This window comes from Gracilinanus agilis, chromosome 3, assembly GCF_016433145.1.
Source record: "Gracilinanus agilis isolate LMUSP501 chromosome 3, AgileGrace, whole genome shotgun sequence".
Classification (NCBI taxonomy): Eukaryota; Metazoa; Chordata; class Mammalia; order Didelphimorphia; family Didelphidae; genus Gracilinanus; species Gracilinanus agilis.
In genome coordinates, this window is record NC_058132.1 from 503222428 (window position 1) to 503249327 (window position 26900).

At 34.6% G+C, this 26900-nt stretch overlaps 1 protein-coding gene across 1 annotated transcript in view; it reads right to left on the reverse strand.

The window, feature by feature from the left end:
• Nucleotides 1-4337: 4337 nt before the first annotated feature.
• The window catches only part of UPF3A (UPF3A regulator of nonsense mediated mRNA decay), a 27865-nt gene continuing 5302 nt past the window's right edge, over nt 4338-26900 (reverse strand). Inside the window, exons 3-11 of the mRNA XM_044669322.1 lie at nt 23649-23755; nt 21299-21405; nt 20388-20486; nt 20170-20280; nt 15779-15834; nt 15529-15687; nt 11968-12128; nt 8743-9037; nt 4338-4888 (exon numbers count right to left, since the gene is read on the reverse strand). Of these exons, the coding sequence (XP_044525257.1) occupies nt 4715-4888; nt 8743-9037; nt 11968-12128; nt 15529-15687; nt 15779-15834; nt 20170-20280; nt 20388-20486; nt 21299-21405; nt 23649-23755 (1269 nt within the window). The 3' untranslated portion in view covers nt 4338-4714. The remainder of the gene's footprint in view (nt 4889-8742; nt 9038-11967; nt 12129-15528; nt 15688-15778; nt 15835-20169; nt 20281-20387; nt 20487-21298; nt 21406-23648; nt 23756-26900) is intronic.

Consider the following 26900-nt stretch of genomic DNA (forward strand, 5'->3'; position numbering starts at 1 on the left):
TAGGGTCACCCAGCTGGGAAGTGTCCGAGGCCAGATTTGAACCCAGGACCTCCCATCTCTAGGCCTGGCTCTCAATCCACTGAGCCACCCAGCTGCCCCCCCTTTTAGGTTTTTTAACATTTCCACATGTTGAAAATAGTTTGAGTTTTGAATACAGCTAGGTAGGTAGTAATGCACCCCTCTGGATCCCTACGCAGGGGCAGAGGTGTTCCCTCAGGGTCTGAGGAGACCTTAGGGTGAAGGAGCAGGTTTTTTCTTGCTGGAGTGACACATCCTAGTCTGTGATTTATTTAGGGGCAACCCAATGATGTCAGAGAATCGGGGAACCTGTAGGGCCTTAGGAAATGGTGGATTTGTGCAATTCAGTAGATGTTTCATACATTTACCACATGTTACCCTTTAGTTATTATACAATTTGCTTTATTATTATATACCATTTGCTTGATTCTGAATAAACATGGTAATTCAGTATTGAAGCAACCTTCTGTAGAGAGTCAGCATTATTATGCTTAGCTCTCCCTAAAATCTATCAAGTTCCAGAATGGAGAGATTTTGCAACTGGGTAGATTAGAGTAAAATTCTGATTTGGAAGTGCCACAAATCTATGTACCCATTGATAATGCCCCACAGAAGCAGACTACGGGATAGGTAAATGACTTTTAAAACCAAGGAGCAAGGGGCAGCTAGGTGGCTCAGTGGAATGAGTCAAGACTATCCTGGGTTCAAATCTGACCTCAAGACACTTAATCCCAATTGCCTAGCCCTTACCCTCCTTCTGCCTGGGAAACAATATGCAGTATTGATTCTAAGACAGATATTAAGAGTTTTTTTTTTTTAAAAAAGAGAGAAAACCAAGGAGCAGAGCACTTAATCAGTACTTCAGCCCATTGGGAAATGCAGAACCGACTAGGGTCAGTGTGGAATTCCTCACTTAATGGCTATCAATTTACAGTGATTAGTCACAGAATAGTCTTTCTTGCCTTGGACCTAAAGACCAATTTGAAGAACTTATGAGTTTGTCAATTAGGAAACTCCAATGGACATCACTGAAAATTATCTCTCACTTAGTGGATAAATCCTAGGAGCACAGAAGTAAAGAAGGACTTGTCTAGGATCACACAGCAATTGTGTCAGGAGGATTTGAATGGTCTTCCTGACTAATTCCAAGCATTATATCCATTCTCTCTCTGCTGCCCTACTTCTAAAAACCAAACATGAAAGACTCTGTATTAAGAGGCCCATCACTCTTTTAGCCTCTCAACTGCATGAGAACTGTGACCCAGATCTAGGCTTACCTAAATTCTCTATCTCCCATCATAGTACTTTGTAAACATCTGTTGAAACAAAATACTGTTCTTGCCTCTTTTCTAATGAGAAGCACTTTGGTTGCTGAGATTAAAAAAACAATCACAAATTATTCAAAACTACTTTTAAGGTAGTCCTGCTTAAATAGTTATTTAAAAAATCTGAATTTACAAGATAAATTAGGTGATTATATTTGTGCACATTCAATATGTCAGAAAGTTTTCTTTTTCTCGCCTTCTCCACATACCTTTAAAATTATCCAAATTATAACATCTGATTTTCCTATTTTCTTCAGAGTATACTAACTGAAAATATTAAGTATAGCTGTAATTTCTTGGCAGAAATAATTTTTTAAAAACTGTGACCTGCTTCTGACTGAGTTTAATTTAATTTCATAGTGTCCATTTACTAATGGACATTTTAGAAATATTTTACTAAGTTTTCCAAATAGGAAAATCACTTCACCATGGGACTATTTTGTTGAATTGTTTTTCAGTTGTGTCCAACTCTTTTGTAACTTCATTTGGGGTTTCCTTGGGAGATACTGCAATGGTTTATCATTTCCTTCTCCAGCTCATTTTATAGATGAGGAAACTGAGGCCAACAGGGTTAAGTAATTTGCCCAGGCTCACACAGTTAGTGACTGAGGCCAGATTGAACTTAAGAAAATGTGTCTTCCTGACTCTTGACTTGGCTCTCTACCCACTGATTCACCTCGCTGCCATTAATCATGGGATTAATTTAGGTATTTTTTAAAAGTTGTACCAATTGTGCAAATTTCTTGCCAGAGTAGTTTTATCAGGAGACTCTTTGCTTAACAAGTATTTTATTGTCAGTCATGATCATTATGACTATTGCTGATATTGATAGTAGGACAAATTTGGGATTTCACTAGCACAGGAAAATTCCTGTTATGCTCTTTACACCAAAGTAAGATAAAGGACTAATTTGGGACTTCTGGTTTTATAGTTGCCTGAGACAATGAGAGACTAAACACCTTGCACAGGATCATCCAGTCTGTGAATTAAGAGAGGCAGGATTTTTGTCTTCTTGCCTTTCCGGATCATCCAGTAGGCACCAGGTCATACTACCTCATGGATATTAAGCGTATGGATAGAAATGTGTTACAGAAAGAAGAGAGTCAAAGATTCTATGCATTCAACTTATGCTTGAAGAATGACTTGTATTTATTCATAATTTACTGGTAAGGCTCTGAGTTAATCAATATAATGATGATTTGAATTCTAAACATAGGGCTCAAAAGCAACAAAAAAGATTTTTAATCAAGTAAATTGTCAAATAATTAAATGAAACTAAATGCTGGAATTCAAACTGAAAAAGAAAGTAAAACTTGGGGGAAAATTAAATGAAATCTACCATATCTGGTTCATTGACAAAAAAGTCCTGGGGGCCCTGGCCCCTTTGAGAATTTTAATTCTAACAAAATGTGATAAACCAGAATTCTCCCACTCCAAATTTTTTCTTGGGCACTTTTCATGATCTTATTAGATTTTCATAAAAACCTGTGGCAAGCAGGTCTTAGCCCTATTTTCCAGACAAGGTGTTTAAAAGTGCATAAATGGTAAAGTACAGGACAAAAAGAAGGTGCTTAAAAGAAAATCTTCAAAAAAGGTCATTAGTATTTGGCACGCTTCAGTGGGCACATATCACGTAAGAATAATTTCGGCAGAGGATACTCATGTTTCCTCAAGAGGAGCCGAACCAAAATCTGATGTGCCCTATTTGGGCTTCTAGAGGTAAAGGTGAAGACCAAGAATCAAGGGATCTTAAGTCTGTTCTGTAAGAAAACTACGAAACTCATTTCTTGTCTGAAGGATCCCTGGGTGGCCCAATTAAGGGTTTGCTACTAGTTTTTGCACATTCAAGGGAACATAGAATCATTGATATAGAACTGGAAGAAACCTTACAGGTTATCTGGTTCAAATTCATTTTACAGGTAAGGAAGTAAAGCCACAAATGACTTGTCTGAGGTCACACAAATAAGCAGCAGTCGTATTCTGAATCCAGGCTTGCGAATCGAAATGCAACACCCTTTCATGCACACACAGACCTTCAGGACATACGTAGGAGTGTAGAACCATGAAAGGCCCAAGAAAGATTTGTCTGATCATCCTCTGGTTTGCCAGGGGTCGCCTAAGGGTGGATCACTGGGAGCTTTCTCCATCTAGAACAGCATAACCAGTGACTCAAAAGTCTAAGAGTTGTATTTGAAGAAAAACCAAGGGAAATGACATATTCTTGTGGCTTTTCTGATACATGCTGACTGCACATTTTGTAGGTCATCAATTTCCTAAAACCTAACTCCCTATGGTACTTTGATCTTAGAATAATTGATTTTTAAAATTTTATTATATTTAAAAAATTCTAATTGGATGAACTAAAACATAAGTAGGAAACATTTTAGAGGAATCGTATTTTCAACTTTGATATATCAAATGTCTTGAAAAATACAATAATTGGACTTTCAAAACTATAACACTAAAATGTCATATTTAATAAAACATCCAATGTGCAATGCTAAAGGTAAACTAACATTTTTAGATTTAGCTAAAAGGACAAAATACTGTAGTTCATAGTTTCAGACAATTGGAAAAGACAGTGCATTAAAAATGTCTAAAAACTGCAAAATGAATTAATGCAATTGCCATGTTTAGTTCCTACCCTTCCCTCCCCCCAACATTTTATTTATTACTTTGGGTAAATCCTACAACTAAAGTGTATGTAAAACCTGAACATATGTGTTCTTAAGTTTCTATCAAATCATCTCTTTAAGTCAGTGCCCCAAAACATAAAATAATTTAAATAAAATAAGAAATCATACTGCTGAAGTGCCGAGATTTATGTTAGATTGATTTGTTTTAAAACGTAAATGTCAAAACTTAGGAAATATTTACAACATAAAAGGCAAAAAGTGGCTGAATTACAAATTTCTTAACAATATGAGAACTGGAAACTGTGTCACACTTACCCGACACTAGAGTTCTTAGAAAACTAACACAAACACAATGAGGTACTGGTATCAACATGTCATGTTGTCACAAATGTGCAATGAAGTTATTGTTATTCACAGAACATATTTAAAGTGCCTCAGACTTCAAACTGATGCAACACTAATTTTCTTCATTTTTCTTCACATAATATTTTCTGAAGGAGATAATCTTCTCTCTTTTAGCTAAATAAATACTAGTTTACACTAGCAGAGTAAACTTAAGAAAACACCAGTCCATAACTGGACAAAAAGTACATCTTTGTCATATAGGATGATTACTAGATGCCTTTTTTAATGGGTTTTGGCTTATTTCACTGGAATCACTTCTAGTTCCCTTTTCTAACTATTTAAGAATGAAATTTGTTCATAACCGTGACATATATGCCTTGCATGGTGGTTTTATTCTGCCTCTTCACTCTTCTCAGAAGTGGCTCCAGCAGGAATCTCAGCCTCACATTTTCGGTCACAAGTCTCTTCGGAGGGCTTTGCAGTGCAGTCAGGAGTTTTACTTGTAGAGCCCGTACGTGTTCGAATACGAGCTCCTGGTTGGTATAACTGCATGGCTGGACGGTCCTACATTGAAAGAAAAGAACACAGTCAATCTGCATGAAAGTCTTCGTCACTTGAAAATGAGATTCAAAAAGGATGAACTTGTAGGTACATTTATGCATGGATGAGCAAAGTATAAATAATAATAACAAAGCATAATAATAAATCATGGAAATAAAAACCAATCTTATAGTGAAAAAAAAACCTAGTCTTTTAAAAAACAATATTCTTAGAAACCAAGCATTTTGAGAGGGAGTAAAATGAACCCATGATGAAAACATAGGAAGGCAATATTTAATTGATGCTGAATTGTTCTCTAGGAAAATGCTATTATTTAGAACAAGAATGATTTTTGGAAAATATTAGCATTATCCTAAGAATTCAGTTTGTAGTAGAATTTTCCCACCCACTTATGAATAAAACTCAACCATTCACCTTGGTATCAATCTTTACAATTCACTCTTTAAGGTTAAATGTATTTGTGGGCATATGAGGTAAATTGTGAAATGGAAATGGGACAAGGAGAATCAATAATTTGCTTCTTTCGGGGCCACAAACCAACTCATACTGAGCAATGAATCAGGAACTTTTATTAATATGAGTGGTCGAGAATTTCAGTATCGATTGCTTAATTCCCTTTATAATATTAACTACAATGCTTCCTTCTTATAAAAAGCAGTAAGAACAACTTTATTAAATAAAGAAAAAAGAAGGAAGCTGATAAATGAAGCACAGCATTATGAAGAGAGGACGTTTTAGTTTTAATATCATTAAGGATAAAGAACAGATTGTTAAAAATAATGCATGAGACCAGTGCTTGTTGCTCTTCTGAACATGATGGTTTACATAATTCTTTCTAGAATATTCACACCAAAAAAAGGGGGTTGGGGGGAAGTGCTCTTCTATTTATGTATGAGTGGAATGGCCCTGTGCTAGGGCCCTTCCAGCCCAAATACAGTATATGTAGCATACATCATTGACTCTTCTTTGTCCATGCATAGGTGGGCGAGTACAAGGAGTTTGACCTGGCTGCCATTTGAAAGTTGGTTGCTATACCTGTGGGTACGGTGGGGAAAAAGTGGGCCTGGGACTGTACTAGCCTGGTGATCTCTGTACTCTAACCTCTTTGCTGTGTACGGGACTATTTGTAGACCTAAAGTATTTGAATGGGGAGACTGTTCAATAAATCATGGCACAAATCAATACAATATACAAGGTGGCCATTTGTCTCTCTTTTTTTGTTGTAATCCTGAACAAAAAGGAGAAAGTAGGAGAGAATGGAGAGAAGAAATGCTAATTCCTACTGTGCCTAAGGAATATAAATTCCTCAATGTAAAGAGGACATTTTTTTTAATAGGAGAACTTTCTTAAAGATCTGAATGCAAAATCAGATTCAAAATATATATAACTGGTCTTATATTTACCACTTTGTAAAATGATTTTAGATTCTCATTAGAAAGCTATTAGATACAAAGTACTTTTATTATTATCATGTTATTATTAGATTTAATTCATAGAAGTATTTATATGTTCCTCTAACAGAAACTGCATAAATACCTTACTGTTATGCTACTACTAAAATAATTCTTATAACAACAGCATAAAAGAAAAATGGCATCTATATCAATCATACAAAGAACACTCTTGTTTTCTCAATCAAGTTAATAAAAGAACCTCACATGTGGTTGAATTATAATCATTTTATATTGTCAAGAATCCACGAAAAACCTTTTGATTCATCGTGGGCACTAGAGAAACCTTTGAAACTTGAAATCTGGGGGCTATCCTTTTTTAATGGATAAAATTCAAAGTCAATTCAATCACTATTTTGGGCATTACTCAATAGGTAAACCAACTGTAAAAAAATATAGTCTAGGTTTATTAAGCTTGGCAAATACTAAACAAAAAGAAAGTTAAGCTGAACTGAGTCATGCTACACAATGAGGTTGATGGCTTGCAGACCCTCAAAGAAAAATATAGATGTCTCACATTTTCTCACTTTATCAAGAGATTTCTTTTGAAGAACCTCACTCTCAACTATAACCCATTAATAAGAAAAACATGGATATAGTCATTTTTTGCCCTGAAATAGGTATACCAGGCATAGCACACAACTTTAAACTTCTTCCTTTAACTTTCTAGCCTGGCTAACCACTAATTCTATTTTTCAGATATTTCATATCAAAAATCCCTCTTAGCAACTTTCTCTTCTTCACTCCCCAATAAACCCCATCAGTCTTGTGCTTCAAACAAGGCCCTCAACTTTTATTTTCCATGGCTTTTGTTCACTTTTAGTCACCCATCAACCTTCAGGCCCAACTAATTTTCCTCTTCAACTTTACTGGTGGTCTCAGCAATGGGCCTATGAAAAAGAATCCAACACAATGATTATATGGTTCTACAGTTCAGAGCCTGACACACGCAGAGAGCACTGGGATTTTTTGGGCAGGGAGAGGAAGGAAGATGCTTCCCTAGACTGATAGGAGGACTGGGAATGTGAGCCCAGAGTTCTCCCCTTCATGGTATGGCAGGCAAAGATGCCTAGTTCTATTTCACAAGACTGGCTGAGAAAACAATGTACACTCACTAAAACGTATGTGCCAAAAATTCTACCAGGAAACAACTTTCCAAAAGACTAATTTAATTCTCTGTGAAATGGCAATAGGACATATAAGGGAAGGGATTCCCAAAATAAGAACCCGATAGTCTACTGACAAAGAATCTGTTTTTGGCCTTATTACTATATACTCTCCAAGGCCAGTCAGTGCACAATGTAGAAATTCAGGTTGCAAACCAGGCATGTAACAAATTCTATAGTTTGTTTGGGGGTGGGGTTAATAGTTATATACATATCCTCTTACAGGCAACTCAAGTCTTTTGGTTCTGATTATTTGATTTGCATAAAAGCTACACCCTTCGAAACTTTATTTTTTCCCCTCTGCTTCCGCCACCACAAGAAAATAATTAACTAAATCAAACATCATCTAATTAATTTTTCAAAACCAGTAAAAAGTTTTTGGAGTGGGAGGTAAAGAGCAAGACTCTTAGCTAAAATTAACAATTAGTATTAGAAGTCGACTTTACATAATTGTCTGTTTTCCTAATCTCTACTCCATGGATAATTGAGTAATATGTCTGAATATATCTGACATTCATAATTTGAGAAAATGTCCTTGTAAACTTCTTATGGATCTCTAGGCCCTACTTTTTAAAGTATCCTATATAAAATCCAACATTAGGTATCCCTATTCCCAATGTGAATCACAAAACTGAATTAATTTTTTTGGAACAGAAGGAGAAATATTTTAATCTTATGCTTTACATTGGCTTAGTAGACCTTGCTCTTGACTCTTAGAAGAACAATTATTCCTTAATAACATTAATAGCAATAACAACATATAACATCAATTAATGAAATGCCAATTAGTCTTGTCTTACTAGACTGGAGGATAATATTCCCACTGATTACAGTTTCCTGAACTCCTGAACTACACTGGCCCCATTCTAAATGAAGCCTTTTATTAATGAATAATTAGGACTTTATTAGAAGATTCCAGTTGGCTTAGTTTAGACCTCATTATTTATAATCTTCTACTAGATAATGTTAACTTCTCTAGTAACTGCTACTGAAATATTCAAATATGGCTTCCTAGGATAATGTTTTAAGCCAGATCTGGTGTGCAGTGAAAAACAAAGAAAATGTGCAAAGAATTAAAATCAAAGCTTGTTTCTAAAAGCCTGGTTGTTGCTGTCTTTATACCACCATTTAAATAAAGGATGATTGCTGGAAAAGATGGTTTTAGATTACATAAATAAAAACCATTGACCTTGAAGCATAATTTTAGAAATGAAAGATTATCCTAAATGAATAAAAGAACCTTATTTCTTATGCGCTCCTTTTTGGATGCCATGTCATCACACTTGTCCTCTTTACCAAGTTTGTCTACTGCCTCCACAGTGAAGCTGTAGTTGTGGTTCCCTTTCTTCCCTCTGTCTTGGTTGTATCCTTTTCCCCATTTCAGTTCATCTTCGTTCCTTCTCAAAAACTTGTCAAACTCATAGTGAGTTCTATGTTTTCGGCCATCGTCCAAGCGATACCTTTGTCTTTCAGGTTCTTTTTCTCGAAATCTTCTATCCATATCCCTTTGTTCTTTATCACTGTCATTTTGTGACCTGGGGTTTAATGACAAATTCAGAGAAGTTTAGTTTCTGTTAAATATGACCCAAGATGTCTGAATTCTGCATGGAACTGAGGGAAGTATAGTTGTACTATACGGTTGCATTAACATTGCAGCCAGCTGGTTGTTCCTTAAACCACTTCACTCCATGAACTATTTTATGCCAAGCAAAAGAAAATGAAGACACTTATCCTACATACTCCCATTTGCCATTGCAAATAATCTCACAATGACAAGACTTGCACTGATTACGATTAGGTACCAATGAGATACAACTAAATTGTCAATTCGAGGAGAGACAAGATAGCATGTTAAGTCAGAGAACCTGGGTTTGACTCTTACTTGTGTAACCTTGGCATACCCTGAGCCTCAGTTTCTTCTTCTTTAAAGTGAGAAGTTACGCTAAATGGTCCCTGAGGCCTCTTTTTATGCTAAATTAATCTATGCTCAATCTGTTGCTGTAGCATAATACAAGAGGTCCTCCTATCAACAGCAAGTGAGGGAGACAGGTGCCTGAGGTTGAGGGTACCATATGGACACCAAGGAGTGGTAGGGAAAGAGTGTTGTTACTTCCTCTCCCCATTCCTACACTTTTTGGTTCTTTGGAACTGGCAACACTCCGGAGCTCAAAAATGTCATGGCCTCACCCACCCTTACACAATGTGAGGTCAACACCAGAGAGGCACATATGCTAAGCTCTATACTTGCTTCCACTTTACTTAAACTTCAGTGCCCTGTGACAAAGATCCATCCCCTTCATATTTTTGCTAAGTACACAGTTTTTCTTAAAAGGTTATGATATAACTTTTAGGTATTTGGGAAACATGACTCATTAGATCAAATCAAATCAAATGTTTAAAGCTGTCATACATAGACAGAAATATTTATAACAATAAATAGTAATTAGGAATTTATTATCATGCATTAACATGAATACTCACTGTAAACAATGTAATCTTCCTTCAATGTATCTTAAATGTAACAATCTCTTCTTTTTTTATGTTCTCATCAACATCTAAGGGTTTTGAAGGTATGAGCCAAATTTATTTTTCAATATGTATTTCGATGCCAAGGAACAATCTTTAATTTACTATGGATACTCAATAAACACTTGCTGAAAAACTGATCCTTCCCTCCAAGGAGATCATTTAATTCATTCTTCAAAAACTCTTTTAAGAAATTGGATGGGATAAGAATTTTTCAGATTTTAAAGAAGAAACCAGTGGACACAGGAAGAGTGAACAAACTAGCTGTCAAGGATGATGTTGGGACAAAATGTTTAAAGATAGCATTCCTGACCTGTCAATTAAGAATCTTTTTGTAATGTTTCTTCCCCTTGGTCATCTTAAAAATCTAAACCAATTCCTATTATTGTTTTGTCTCTGTTTTTATAGTCTAATTACCTCTCACTAGATCAAATGTCTATACTGTTAAAACTGCATAAGGTAGCCTTATAGACAGACTTTCTTAAAAGTCACACATTCCTGAATCCCTACTTTCTGCCAGACATCTAAATTTTTTAAAGACACTTTTTAAATGTTTCACAGAAAAATGAATTATAGAATTCACCTGTGTCAGAAAAGCATAACCTTTAGGTACATTAAGTAAATCAGCCAACCTTATTAGCTCCCCACCCCCAATATATTTTAGTTAATCTGGGTGAATGAGTCACTGGTATCTAACTGTTAACAGTCCCTTCCAATAGTATGCAAAAACAAGACTTGACTGTAGGGACCAGCTGGGTAGCTCAGTGGATTGAGAGCCAGGCATAGAGATGGAAGGTCCTAAGTTCAAATCTGACCTCAGACACTTCCCTGGCCAAGTCACTTCACCCCCATTGCCTACCCTTACCACTCTTCTGCCTTGGAACCAACATACAATATTGATTCTAAGATGGAAGGTAAGGGTTTAAAAAAAAAGACTTGACTATAATTGTTCTCAAATATACTCATTTTCTTACTACATAAACATAATCATTTCAATTGTTTTCAAATGAGGGGAAAAGGCTGTTTCAGCAAGATATGATAAAATAATTATTTGGGAAAATGCAAAAAGACAGATGCAACGGGCAGCATTTCTTCAAAGGAAATGAGACAGCTTTCTGAAATGTGCTGGATGGCTGACACTCAGGTCAAAGAGATCAAAAAGACCTCTCTTGTCTTCTGTTTCTCTAACTAGGCAACAGAAATTTTGTGGAAGATGAAATGAATAATCTGAGAAGCCCTATTATTAGAATTCCATTGCATTAATATGGAGGGCCTGCAGAAGACATAAAAAAGTTTAAAAACTCAGATATTGGGGGGGGGGGGGGAGGAATAGGCAGCTGGGTAGCTCAGTGGATTGAGAGCCAGGCCTAGTGACGGGAGGTCCTAGGTTCAAGCCTGGCCTCAGATGCTTCCTAGCTGTGTGACCCTGGGCAAGTCACTTAACCTCCAATAGCTTAGCCCTTACCACACTTCTGCCTTAGAACCAATACCTAGTATTGATTCTAAGGTCAAAGGTAAAGGTTTAAAAAATAGTAATACATATATTTATTTATTATTGCGATATCCTGCATACTTTATTGGGGCTAAATAAAGATCAAAATGGCAATGCTTACTGCAGCATGGATTTGCAAACCCCTTGCAATAATATTTGATCTCTCTAGGGCTCCAGAGCTTAGGGGTTTGGGAACCATTACTCTATGATCCAATACTCTTATTATTTGAGGACATATTAGAGTCAAGGAAGTGAACAGACCATTATCGTATCAGGATTATTACTCCCCAGGGATTTAGATGTCATCTAGTAAAAACCATTATAAAATGAGCATATGGGTACACATAAGAATTTCTAATTATTTTTGACTGACATAGCTTGGCAAAAGATAAATCCATATAATTAAAAAACAACTGCAGTCTTAGATTTATTGTAATTATGACTCACTTTTCCTTGAGTTCTTTCAGTGAGCTTTCCGAGGCTTTGGATTTTATGCTTCCAGAGCTGGAAGATTTTTCCCATTTTCCTTCTTCAATATCAGCTTCCTCACCTTTTTCTTTCTGTTTTTCTATTGCTGGTTCCTCTCCCTTTTCAGGTTTTTTAAGAAGCTGAAAAATTATACTGATATTTAAACATCAACAAATCATAAAAAGGGCACTCAGCCCATAAGACTTAAAATGTCATTGAATTGTTTCAACAGGGGTTCTTAACCTGTATACTTATTTAACTTTAGTTCAATATCATGGGTTTCCATTGTAACCCTATGTTATTTTGCTTTTTGCATTTAAAAACATGGTTCTGAGGAGGGGTCTATATGCTTCACCAGTCTGTCAAAGAGGTTCATGACACACAAAAAAGCTAAAAATCTTTGGTCTAATAAGACCCCCTAAAATGTAATGTTGTTGTTGTTGTTCTTCTTCTTTTTTTTTTTGGTCTATAGACACAGAAATAGGATTAATTGGATAATAACTTGAAAAATATTTACTTCTATTTAACTATTTTCCTGACTATTTCCTTGTTCTTTGTATACTGCAGGACCTTGTTTTACTAAAACTTCACACACTCAAATTCTGGCATATGTGATTGACAACAGAAACAATTAAAGGAAGAAAAATATGTAAAATAAAAAATTTTAATTACCCACTAAATCCACATAATTTTCCCAAGCAGTGTTAAGTTTCACAGCAGTTTGCCCAATCATAGTCATTCTCTCTCTGAGAAGTGTTAGTGTGAGTCATTACACTGTTTTGCATCTAAAATCAGCTCCCACAGCATTAGTCTTTGTATGGAGCTCTCACTTGTAACAAGTCAATTCGGCATCAGAGCAGTGCTTCTGTGTTTCGTTATTGCTATTTAGTTATTAATAATGGCCTCAAAGTATAAGAGTAGTAATGGTGGTAGATTTGATAAGTCTAAGAAAAGTCATAAAATGCCTGGGTGTATTCATATAAGAAATACTTTTTAAGTAATGGGGTTCTCTAATATGTACAATTTTCAACTTGGGCAAAGGGTCTTATAGAATGATTGGTCACATAAAATGAAGTCTTAGAAATTTTGGTTATCACAGGTAAATTCATATTTCTAAAAAATTTGGTTGGGGGGAGAGATGTGTGTAGGTTTTTAAATCTCTCATGTAAATTATGTTTTGGGTTGCAATCCAGTAGAGATAAAGATTAATTTTTATTGACTGAATTATAAAAACTCACATAATGCTTATATATGTATATAAAATGTCTATATAATATACATATATAATGTACAGCAATGTTTATTTCAGGCATACATGCACAATATTAACAAACAGAATTGTCTGTCTCCTACCCTCTGAGAAATGCTTCTTTCTGAAGATTACCAAATTTCCAGAGAGAAATGCCTACACTGTGTAATGTTTTTTAAGTCCTTAGAGGAAATGAAAAACATGTTTGCTATCCTCTGTCAGAGTCCTTTGTTCAGGAAAGACAGATTTAGTTAATCCCTCTGGGTCTTCTCCAATTCCTTAATCTTTTTTTTTCTTAAAAAGAGGATATTATCAAATTTTCCTTTTATTGACCATCTCTCTAAATTTTCTAAATTACTCTTAGTTTAGAGGTTCCCATACTGACCAGGAAATTTTCATAGTGAATTAATAAAAGATGACTTTAATGTGAAGATTACCTTTAATTCCCTATGTGCTTTTATACATCCATATATAAGTAAATTCTGGATTTATTTAGTGACAAAAGCACATTATGACTCACTTCAGCTTGTGATACACTATAACTCTCAAATTCTACTATATTCGCACAAAAAATATTTTTTTTCCATACTGAGTCTGTGTATCTTGTCTTCCACCAATGAAGGGTTCTCAGAGGAAAGCATCCCAATGAATTCTATGCTATTTATTTTTTCAATGTGCGATGCCATTTTGGATTCTAAATTTATCTTCCAAGATGATACCATCTCACTTGGTTTGCTGTCATCTATGAAGTGGTACTATCTTTCAAGACAATGATGAAATAATGAAATAATGATGAAATTATGCGAATCCCATTCAAGCATCAGTAAGGCAAATTAAGGTAGGTTTCTTCTATAAGAAGCTGCTACTTACATAAAAAAAAGAATGTTACGACTTATTATGTAAAATTAGGTTTATGTAGTAAATTAAAATGATGCTTCTTTGGGATTGTAATTTTATATTTGAGTTGGATTTATGACTACTTCTATTGGACTATTCCAACAGCCTCCTAACTTAGACTCCTTGTATTTCAACCCATCCTCCATATGGCTGACAAAGTGATTTTCCCAAAGCAAAGGTCTGACCATGATATCTTGCTACTCAATAAACGTCAACAGACCCTAATTATCTTTAGGATCCAATATAAACTCCTTTATTTAGCACTTAAAATTCTCCACAACCTACTACTAGCCATGCTACTTCCCTGTAGGTACTCTACAGTTCAGCTAAATTGTCCAGATGGTAGCTCCTCACACAAGATATGTCATTTACTATCTTTGTGCCTTTCAAGCTGCCAATGCCCTATGCCTGCAATGTACTCTCTCCACTTGTTCTCCTCAGAATCCTGGCTTCTTCTTTTTTTTAATGCTTACTTTCTGCCTTAGTAACAACTCTTAGATAGAAAGGCAAGGATTAGACAAATAAGGGTTAAGTGACTGGCCTAGGATTACATCACCAGGAAGTATGAAGTTAGATTTGAACCTGAGTCCTCCTGTCTCTAGGTCTGATGCTCTATCCACTGAACCGCCTAGCTATTCCTGAATTTTGACTTTTTTTTAAAAAGACTCAGCTCAAGTGCCACCTTCCATCTAAGCCCTTTCCTGATCCTTTCAGCTGAGAGCCTTCTGTCCAGCCCAAGATGTCATCACATATCTATTTGTATGTAATATATCTATACGCTATCTCTCATATCTAGCCTTTGAGGATAAAAGCTGTTGTATCATTTTTGTGTCTCCAGTACCTAGCACAGTGCCTGATACATAGTGGATGCTTAATTAATGTTTGTTGATTGATTGCAAAATATCTCAGTATATTATTGAGTTGGGTGAGGAGATTAATGTCACCTCTAAGAAAAGGGGAAAAATATTTAAGCACATGGATTAGTAATAATTAGTAATAAAAAGCTTCAAAAAGGCTGTTACTGTCCTAACTGATATGATGGTCTTCAGAATAAAGTTTAAATTAGTTCAACTGTTTAAAAAAGAGTACTAATGAGGTCAAGATTGAAAGTCTGATTTTTGTGTGGGTCAGTTCATTTTGCATCAAGAAAAAAAAGTGTTTCACACACACAAATAGCATACCTAATCCCAAAGTGATTTTTAAATGCATACCAATGGTCACAAGTGGAACAAGATATAACAATTACCACTACTGACGAAAGTCCCTTTAAAGTACATGTCTTAACAACCATAAGTTGGTAGTTTTCATACAGAAGCTCTTTGAAAACTACAAGGCACCAGACAAATATAAGATGATATTTTCTGAAATAACTTTAAATTCTTTGCCCAAATTACCTTGATTCTTATCTCTTTTTCAGCAATTTTCTTTTGCTTTTCAGCTTCTTTTCTCTTACGTCTTTCCTCTTCTCTACGTTTTCTTTTCTCTTCTTCTCTCAAGCGTTTCTTTTCTAATTCTCTTCTTCTTCGTTCTTCTCTTTTTTCTTCTCGAATTCTCTGAAAGCATGGAGAACTGTTAATATAAATGGTCCAAATAAAAATAAGCAGAAACAGAAAGTTTATTCATCAGATGAAAGGCCAAACCTACCTGCTTTTCTAATTTTCTATTTTTAATATATTCCAAAAGAGGTGTTGTTCTTCTAGCTAAAATACAAAAAATTGTGATGTAGTACATAACTCCTAAAAGAAATATTTTTTAAAATGTGTTTATTTTTAAATATTTAAATAAGCATTAAACAGTTTTATCTCCAGAGTGACCATATTCTGATATTAGTAAGCATTTACTACTAGGTTAATTATGGTAATTGTCACTAATAATTATATAGATGGAATTTTTGACACAATGATTTGGTGACTGGTTTGTATTTTAACATATTACCAAAATAAGTAAGTAAACAAAATGCACTTAATTGTTCTACACATGCATTTATCCACTTTGTCCAATTTGGACATTTGTTCTTAATAATAAGCTTTTTAAAGACACAATTAAGCAATAATATATTTATTTATTCTTTATATGCATTATTTTCTTTCCCTCCAGGACCATCCTTTTTTGTTTTCCAAAAAAAGTGGCCTAAAGGATTTCATGTCTACTACATACATACAACCTTTAATTCCTTGCAATGTATATTCCGATGAATCAGTCTCAAATTTTTTATAACCACATAAAAATACACACCTTAGAATATGTCTTCCAACCTCAAAGAACATTTTTAATGACTGCAAGTGACAGAAGTATCTTGCAAAACACCAAACACTATGGAATGAATGTCCCAGGAAACATGTCATGCCCTCACCCTAGAGGCAGAGTTTGATTTGGTTTAAGACTGGTCACAGGCATTTGTTTCAAGTTAGTGTGACTGTGGTTCTGCAGAATCATCCTTTTGCATGTGAAAAGATATGGAAGGTTGTTTATAGAGCCATTCTAATGTGGGTCTGGATAGCCTCAGGGATTCCCAATTGGAAAAACTCTCTAGATCAAACCAGTTTAGGCCATTCCCAAGGATTCCCAGGATTTGAATGGTCCAGGGTCAAACTGGACCAACCAGAGCAACTCTGGCATATAAATATCCTTGAAATATTTCTTCAGGATCTTTTGGGGAAGAAACAGTATCAGCTAGAATCTAGGGAGCATTTTAGGATTTGCAGCATATTGTACATACAGTATCTCATCTGACTTACATAACAATCCTGTGAAGTAGATAATGTTATTAGAGACATTTTACAAATGTGCAAACTGAGGCCCAGGTTCACAAGGCTAGTAAGTGTCTCAGGCAGGATTCCTGACTCCAAATCCAGCACTCTATTCACTATATTACCTAGCTAAGTAGGAAAATTGCTATTAGAAATGTGATACTCCTTTATTATATTATTCAGAATCTTAACTGGGGTACTGCTGCTCCTTGAAATTTCATGCATGGTATAGTGCACTATGGAGGTCCACCAACCTATGAAAGAACTCCAGTGTTCTGGGTTGTAATCTGAGTGTATGCAGTAAGTTGATCAAGGTCATCTAAGCATGCCATTTAGGTAGTATAGAGCTAGCTGAATGGATATTATTTAGAAAGAAGTGACAGAAACTTTTAGGAGACCCAAGACTGACTCAGTTTTTTTTTAAGATTTGGTTTATGAGGCAAAATTGGCTAAGACTTACAAATGTGGCTTTGTTTTGTGACTTACATGCCAAATTTTTCTTGATATGCAGGCTACCTGATCTTATTTTTCTATTACAATGCACGCACAAAAGTTGTGATTATAATATTATTACCCAAGGGAAAGGAGCCTGATTACTACTTAATTTTAAAGCAACTTAAATACTCAATATGATTATAGTGACATTACCATTTAATCCCTCTCATTTTTTATGCTTGTTCATAAAAATGCCTTAAGAAAAAAAGGAACAACAATCTGCAATAATATTAAATTCCATATTTAAATATATAGAAAGAAGATAACAGAAAGGGAGAATATTTATAGCCCAATTCCATTAGTTATTAATTATTATTAAAACTAATGGACTTCTGAGCACATATCTGGCTGTAGATAACTGATTTAAAAAGAGCAAAAGCATCTCAAAATAGCATTAGAGTGGGAAAAGAAGCAAGAATTAAAGTATATGCTCTTTTTTGAACCTGACCTACTTAATTTAAAGAAATATTTTAATAACAAGAAAGAAGAAATAAAAAGTTAAAGGTCCTATGAATAATTTTTGTTTGCTTTCCTTTTAGAATTTTTCAAACATACAGAAGGGCAGAGAAGCCAATTAAAGGTACTATATATGACAGTAACTAATATAATATATATTTCAAAGGGTACCAATTTATTATTTGGGTGAATCCTCTTATTTGCACTTAAAGATAGGTAGCTCTATTTTAATTACATCTTCATCCAAGAAGCCTAAAATATTTTATTTGAAGCATTTACTCAAATAATCCTCCCCTGTTCACTTTTCTTGATATTTTATTTTAACAGAGGAGAGTATACAAAATAGTTTTCTTAACCATGACAAATTAATCAGTGCCATAATTAATTAAAATCTAGATTTTTTATTATTTCAAATTCAAATTAGAGCAAAATCCTATCTACAGGGAGGTGAAAGTCTTTCATTCTGAAACAAAGGCAGAAGAGAGTGATTGTCAAGTGAATGGAAGGTAGAGTTTATAAGTTAGGGCTTTTATTACTTTCAAGTTTCAAGACTAGAGATAACTTTACCCAATATAACTACTGAAATAGAAAAAAAATTAAAACTAAGACAAAACTCCTTAGATAATGCCAGTCTTTCTCCTTTGGTAATTTAAATTAAATGATGCTGAACATTTATTGCTCCATCTCCCCCCTTATCACCCCCACCCCTGCCCCCAGCCGCCCCTGCTTTTCCAAACAGTCTGTTGGAAATATTTTAACAAAGTATCATTAGTCTCTTTAAGAGATTTCATTTCAGTTTCATGATCATGGTCAATAATCACCACCACCACCACCACCACCACCATTTACATTTACAGTACTAGGAAATGTATTTTGCATATATTATAACTCATTTGATCCTCTTAACAAGTATGGTACAAATTATGTAAGAATCTTTGAATCTCAGCCCATTAGTCAGTTTTATAGTATGGGACGAGAAGCTTTCCTTTCAAGGCTCTACTTTTTTACTGTTTACTATTAATTAATTATCCTTTACTTTGGGATAGACTTGTAGCAACTTCATATTGAATCACTACAATTGTACGTAGCCAGCTGATCAACAAATAATTGATTAAATCAAAATAATTAAATTGAAAAAGACTTGCGTGGAAAGACAAAAAAGAGAATACTGAAATATTACATTTATTTCTAGTACCAAGAAGCAAACCTGAATGCTATCAACTATGCTTGTTTTTGTAGAAAAAGAAAGAAATGTCAATATTGTTAGGTTTAAAAGCTCATTAATAAAGCATAACATTAATAAGAAATACTAATCAATTGTTGTTTGAAAACCTTTAAATATAAGATAACTGAATATGTGTGCTTTAAGTGGCAATTCTGAAAATTAATTAGAAGCATAATGTTCTGGATATCTATTTTAAGTGTGTATGATTCTAAGTTAGGAGTTTTTAACCTGGGGTTCAAGGACCTCCATCTCCCAAAAGGTTTATGGAAAGATTTCACAGGGTAGGTGAACCTGAATGGGCAATTACATATTTATTTCCATTAACTTCTAACTGAAATTTAGTGTTTCCTTCAATTATTTAAAAAACATTATTCTGAGACCGGACTGCTAAAGCATTCCATGACACAAAAAAGGCTAAAAATCCCTATAACAAGTAAATTTTCCCCTAAATTTTTACTTCAATCTTCCCTGACCAACATTCTAGTGAAGAATAAATAACCTGATTTTCAGAGCTTGTACTTTTTTCCCCCCTTCTCTCAATTGGAGATGATACTAAGAGTTATTTATTTCCTCATACTGTCAGCTTACAATAAGAAAGGCAAAAAGCCTGTAGTCAGTATTTTTAGTAATGGTTAATGCTATTCCTTAGTTTATTAGGCTTGATCAATATATCTCTATTGAAACAATGCAAAATATCAACTTTGAGTTAAAAACTTTTTTTTCCAGTAAGAGGCTATTATGATTACTCTCTTTTCGAAAGATCACCAATTTAGATACTACAAACACTATCTTTCTCTTCTTGCAGGAAAAAAAAAATTGCCCAGGAATAAGAAGTTCAAAAGGTCTCAACATAATCATTTGGAACCACTCATGACTTTTTCTGCCATTTGACAGCTGCAAATTCACATATAATCAATTCTGTAAGATTTTTTTTTCAAGCTGATAGCTTTTCACAGCTATTGAGTGAGTATTTGTAATTGCTTTCAATTAACAGCATATTAATATTATTCATATTAACAGCATAGCTGTAAAAAAGGAAAATCAAATATGTACTTTAAAAATCTCTATAAAAGGGAGAAGGGGAAGGAAAATAAGCAAGCAAAACAGACCAATGAGTTCTCGTGTCTTTGCCTCAATTTCTCCCAAAAGAGTTTCAGGATTGGCACTTATTTTCTCCTCCTCAACACAATAGGCTTCTAGAAACTTTCTATATTCAGGATCTGTAAATAAGAATGAAAAATTATTTCTGAGAAATCTGACAAGATTCTAGCATATAACTGCATTAAATTTAGTTTATTTATAATTGAGTATTCTTTAAAAAAATTACCTTCTTCAATGCTCCCTGCTTTGGCATCTTTTTTCTTTAATTTCTTTTTGGAAATCTTTTGGAATGGAGCAAATTCTACTACAGCAGGATATTCCAGCCCTTAGGGAGCAAATACCACAACATTTTTTACATTATACCATGTCTTGTTAGTAACATAGAACTATATTTGTGAGGAAAATTAGCTATCTTCTTGAATAATATGAATTAAGCAGAGAGGGAGAATTATATAGCATTGATAATTTGTTATTCCTAAGAATGGTTTCTGGGCTACTTTAAGGAAACCCATGACAAATGAATATAAATGAAATGGCCTGAGAATGAGGGAAGAGAAAGAAAATCTATAAAAAGCAACTCAAAGAACCTAGTTAAGTATGATGCTCTAATATTATTTTACATAGCATCAAACAGCTCTATATGTTTCAATTGCCCCAAAGGTTCTCAGTGGGCCATCATTATGACCCTTAGTCACATGCACAAAATTAAGTTATTTCCAGGATACTCTGTTTGCAAAGACAAGAAAAGTATGCAATATACTAGGATTTTTATACAAAATGTTTATGGTTTTTAAAAAAAGTGTTAAGGGAATTATGTTTCAAATATTTTTAAAACTCACTTAAGAGGATACCATATTCTTGAATAATGCCAGATAAATGCCAGGTACTGTTACTCCATATAAATCTTTTGCCGGAATGTTTAAATCACAAGGACATAATTTACCTAAATTACTGTCTAACATTCTGGATTGAATTAAATTAATTAAATGAAACCTCTCATAGTAATATTTTTTTAAAAGAGTTCTCTTCTAAGATGTTAGATTTACTCATCAGGCATATTTATAAATCATAATTATATCAGCAAAATATTTATAAACTCAAAAATTGTTATAAATTCAAAAATGCTAGTGATCTAACCTTTACTATCAATGAAGACATAGCCATCAAAACGGTCTCTAAAAAGAAGGATGTCATCAGGATTTCGAAAATTAATATATGCTCTTGAATAAAGATGAGGATAAAGACTGAAAGAAAAGATAATAGAATAGTCAATTAGGGTATAAAAATAAAAAAATAAGAAAAAAGAATCATAACAATTAGTCTTGTCCATCTCCCAACTTAGATTTTTTTGATGAAATCAATAGCATTTTCATGTGAAACATGTTCTCTCTAAAGAAAAAGGATTTATTTTTATATATTAGCAAAAATAACTTTTAAATATTAACAATTAATATTACAACTACATATTAACAAAATTATATAAATCTAATATACTACCTCAAACTGAGGAAGCAAAAACCAAAATATTCTTATTTTTCTCATGAACTCTTGGATACATTTTTATCTATTTTATCTAATAAATCCCTGTTCACATTGATGAGATCAAGAATAGCTAATCTAATTATGGATTTAAAATTTGGTGTAAGTGCCAATGTACCAAATATTTGGATTATTATCTTTTATGGTATAACATGGTAAAGGGAAAAATATATTGAATTGAGAGTAAGAGAAGCTCTGGCTTCAACTTGTAGCCTTCTCTCTAACTAGTGTTACTTAACCGTGAGTAAATCACTTAATTTTTCAGAGCTTGATATCTTCATCTGGAAAATGAAGAGGCTGGACTACATGACCTCTGACCTCTGGGGTCCTTTTAGCTCAAATATGTCAAGATTTTAGATTTTTAGTCACAAAAAATAGCTATTCAATGATTAAGGAATCCAGATGTTAACTGAGGAGAAGATAGGGGAAAATGGAGTCATAAAAACACAGTCATTTACTGTTTTCAGTATTAAAAATTTAGAAAATACAACATTTAAAAAAGCAGATGGGGGAACCCCTTTTTAGCTGAGTCAATTAATATTTTGGCAAAACTCTAAATTATAAACTCTCAAGGTAAAAAGGAATGAAATCCTTGGGAAATACACAAGCCACAAATGTCTTGAGACATTTCTTATACTGTCAAAGGACTGTTTTGATACCTATTTGCCTAGTGAAAAACAGATCAGATTGGAAACATTCATATATAATGCATATATGCAATATAATATTATAAATATTGACTAAGAACCTAAGATAAGTGCAAAGCCCTTTGCTAGGTGCTAGAGTGAAAGATTAAGACAGATGTAGACAAGCAAAACATTATTCTAGACTTAAAATTAACTCCATGTTGAGTCTGCATCTGTATTAATGAGCAGTTCTAATTACCATCCTCAAAAAATATATAACAGAACAAGAAAACTTCCAAGGTGCACAATGAAAATGATTGGGAACTAAGGTGATATGAAGGGTACTACTACATCAGAAAATGCTTAAAGGATCAGGACTCTTTAGATTGGAAAGGTAACAGCTATTTGCAAATGGTGAACCCAGATTTGCTCATCAAAATCCAGGATAAAATAAGAGCAAGCTAGGATAAACAGGAAGCCTAATGGAAATAAATTCATGGAACTTCATATTCTAAGTAAGAGGGGTCAAAAAATTCAAAAAGAGCTAAGATAAATGAATTATTAAAAAAAAAACCAACAAAACAAATTCCTAAGGGGATCTAGGATACCAGAGTGAGCTTTTGGGTATGATCCACAGGAGAATAATCACACCAAGAGAAGTCTCCAAGACTTCCCTTGATATCTGTCAGAAAAGAATTATGAATTCAGTGGACCCTGAATCTGCTATACTTAAGAAATTATGTTCTTAAATAGACTAGAATTTACTGACTGCTGTTTTAGGTTTGGCCATTCCAGAAGATTCAAAATCCTGTTATTTCTCTTGTCACAAAGGCACAAAATGGTATGAAAATCACTTCATCAGTTATGATGGCTCCAGTTGGAAGTCACTTTACAATGTGTATTATACTGTTTTTGGAGTCATTAGAAAAGAAGCCTGTACAGATTCACTACTTTAAAGTTTCTCTTTCACAAATTTAGAACTAAAATATTAATTTGCAAAGATTTCTGAGGAACAGTTACCCAAAAAGGATCATAAAGTAAAATTCACCTAAAATAGAACAAAATTATAAGTAAAGGCTACAGCTCTATTCTTTTCGTTTCAAAGTAAAAGCAAAAGATAAATATTCTGTACTTTTCCCTTAGAGAAAATTTATCCATGTAGTCATAATTTACTTTTGGAACATCAACAAACTAGAAGGGAACTTGCAACACAAAAGGGGGAAAAAAAGTTTTAGAAAGGGGAAGAAATTTTTGTCATTTTTATTTAATTGCTCATCACTAGACAAAACTTCTTGGCTTGTGTTGAAAAAATAGCTCCTCACCTGGGATCCGCTGTACAAAATTCAAAGTAATCATGAGCAGGGAGTGGATGTAACTGTTCCTCTAGCTGCTCCTTGGTTAGACTTGGAGGAAGTCGACGAATAACAACCTGAAAAATACAAAAAACCCCATAGATATTAAACTTATTAATTTCTAAAGTGTCAATTACATTCTACTCTATCTATAAAACATATTCAGACTCAGAGCCAGCCCAAAGCATGAGTTAATCAAGATACATAATTCAGGAAAGGATGACAAATATATTCAGAAATAAGAGGCAGAGGCCTTTAGAATCCAAAATTTGTTGACGAGGTTGCTTCAATAAACACTTAATTGTTGTTTAGTTACATTCAGATACCCCCGAAAGGAAGTCTTTCTAGAATTCTTTTATTATTACAGAAAAGATGATTAAAGAAGGTCCTGTGAGATTAAAATGCATAAACATCTAAAGGATCTGTGCCTAAAACTATGACATAGTAGGTTAATCTTAGGGTAGAAAGTTTAAATGACTTGTCTAGGGGTGCCTAACTGGTAAATATTAGAGGTGGTATCTGAAGTCAAGTTTTTTAGCCTCAGTACCCTATCTACCATTTCACATTATTTCTGCAATATAGGTATCTTTTTTTTTTTTAGACTCTTATCTTCTGTCTTAGAATTAATACTAAGTTTTGGTTCCAAGGCAGAAGGCAATTAAGATTAAGTGACCTGCCCAGGGTCACACTGCTAGGGAGTGTATCTGAAGGTAGATTTGAACCCAGGACCTCTCATCTCCAGGCCTGGCTCTCTAGCCACTGGGCCATCTAGCTACCCATATAGGTATCATTTTTATGCTTAATAGCTACAGACTAGAGATAACTAGAAATATTTTCACAAAAATCACTGAACCAAAAAAAAAATGTATGTGCTTATCTCTCAATAGACCTCTTGGAGTTATTTAAGTTTTCATTTGTTAGGAAAAAAGATATTAACTATATAGAATGCTATTCACTTACCATTCAACTCAACAAGACCTTTACAGTCACAGATTCATATATTGATTTAGTGACCTTATTAAAAATCATTTAGTTCAATACTCTTATTTTACAGATGAAGAAAAACTAGACCAGAGAGTCAGGTAACTTGTCCAAGATCCTTTAATGCATTTAATCTTTCATTCAATTAGGGATTATTTTGAAAGGCTTCCCCCCAATATTCTTTATGCTTATTTAAACAAAAAATTGTCATTCTCTGTACTCTAAATACATTGTATTTGTAATGTGTTCTAGAATTACAAAATAATGGGTGACCAGAGTAAAAGAAACGATAAGTCTAATAAAAAGCATATTCGTTGGTAACTAGATTTCAGCAAAGTATTTTGATGTTACCTTTGGATATGATGGACATATATAGACTAATTGATGATTGTAGGCTCCTTGAAGACAAGGAAGCTGACAATGAGGAAGTGACCATTTTGCTGTACTTTGCCTTGGTTACAGTAAATCTTGAATTTGGTGTTCAGTTTAGGCTACTTAAGGAAGGACACTGACTACCTGAAGTATATCTATAAAAGTGATCAAGATACTGAGAGGATGAGGAAGCATGACATAGGAGGTTCAATGGAAAGAACTATCTACCTTGGGGAACAGATTACTTCGAAGATACATGATAGCTTAGTCTTCAAGTGCCTAGTCTTGTTTTGTGGAAGAAGGGTTAGATTTGTTGTGTGTGAGCCCAGAAGGCAGGACTAGAGGGAGTAAAAGTTGGAATGAAATTTAGTTTTGATGATGGAAAAATTTCCTAACAATTACAGTTATTCAAAAGTGAGAAGGACTACCTTGAGAGGTAGTAGGAATCTTCAAGCTCTTATACTGGATAAAGACTTATTAGGGATTTTGTGGAAGAGATGCCAATTTTGGTATAGGTTAGACTGGATTGCCTCTCCCACTCCTCACCCCCGCCTGGCCTAGGTCCTTTCCAATTCTAATACCATACTTTTTACTAACAAGACTACACTGTGCACTTTCCTACATATCAAACACCATTATTTTGGTTTCTTATATGTTCTTCATCTCTCTTAGCATTCGTATACAAATTTTCAAAAATATTATATTGTAGGTATTGACCATTTTTTAGGTATGGTTTTCTTTTACAATTGTGCCTGTTTCTTTTACTAATATTTATCTTATCAGTTTAAAACCTATTTTCTTAGGTCATGCTATTATTTACAAATCTGTTTCCTTTATCAATATTCAGATTACCTTATATTTTCATTTGGAACTTTTTGGCTTTTAGAGTATAAAATCCCTGCCAGCCTTCTAAGGCCCAATTTGACAGTCAGGGCTTTTCTCCTTTCATTGGAGATGGGAAGTCTCTACATTTGATAGGGTGGAATTTCTAACAGTGAGAGCCTCTTATAATCAACAAAGAAATATGGAGCTCTTTCTGTGGGCAAACTACTGTACTAGATGCTGAAGATACCAAGACAAAAAAAGAAACATGCTTTGCCTTCAAGTAGCTTACATTCTACTGCAAGAATAACTGCTATTGGTTTGATATCAGCTTGGAACTGAGACATGCAGGACATAGAGCAACCCTGCCTCCTAGAGGGCAAAGATTGAATTTTTCCTTTTTTGTCTTTGTGTCCCCAGCCCCTAACACAGTTAATTAAACTGTTTGCTGAATGAGAGTGGGGGAAAGTAGTCACCATGCACTAATTCTACAGTCCTGCGGACAATAGTGAACAATATTCCATTTTCATTTTAAAACAAAATTAGAAGTTAAAAAAAGTCTTTGTCTTAAGTGACTTCCACCTTGCACCACGGGGAGGGGAAAAAATCAAGCAGAACGGTAGATGAGTAATTAAGTCCCTGGGGTTCCCATTTCTATGATCCCTCCCTTTTCTGGGAGCAATTTTCTTCTTACACGTACAAGACGTTTCAGCAAGTTTGAAGGATTAAAAAAAAATTATGAAGGCCGGGCCTTTCTAAAGACCCGTTTCTCCAAACCCTATGGCTTCTCAATTTCCCTCCTCTTCTTTTCGGCTCCCTAAGCTGCGCTGGCAGCAGCTGGGCTGACTCCCCTCCCCCACCGCCGACAGCCTCTAGGATCCGGGGCGCTCTCCCCGGTCCTGAAAGCTCGCTCACTAGCTCTTTCCTCCATTCCTCACTCTACCCAGGCCTCGGGTCCTCCCGCCCGCCACCGCGCATTCCCTCTCGCCCCCGCCAGACCGTACCCCGCCCCGCCCCCGCCCCTGGCCTCGAGCCCATTCCTCCCCC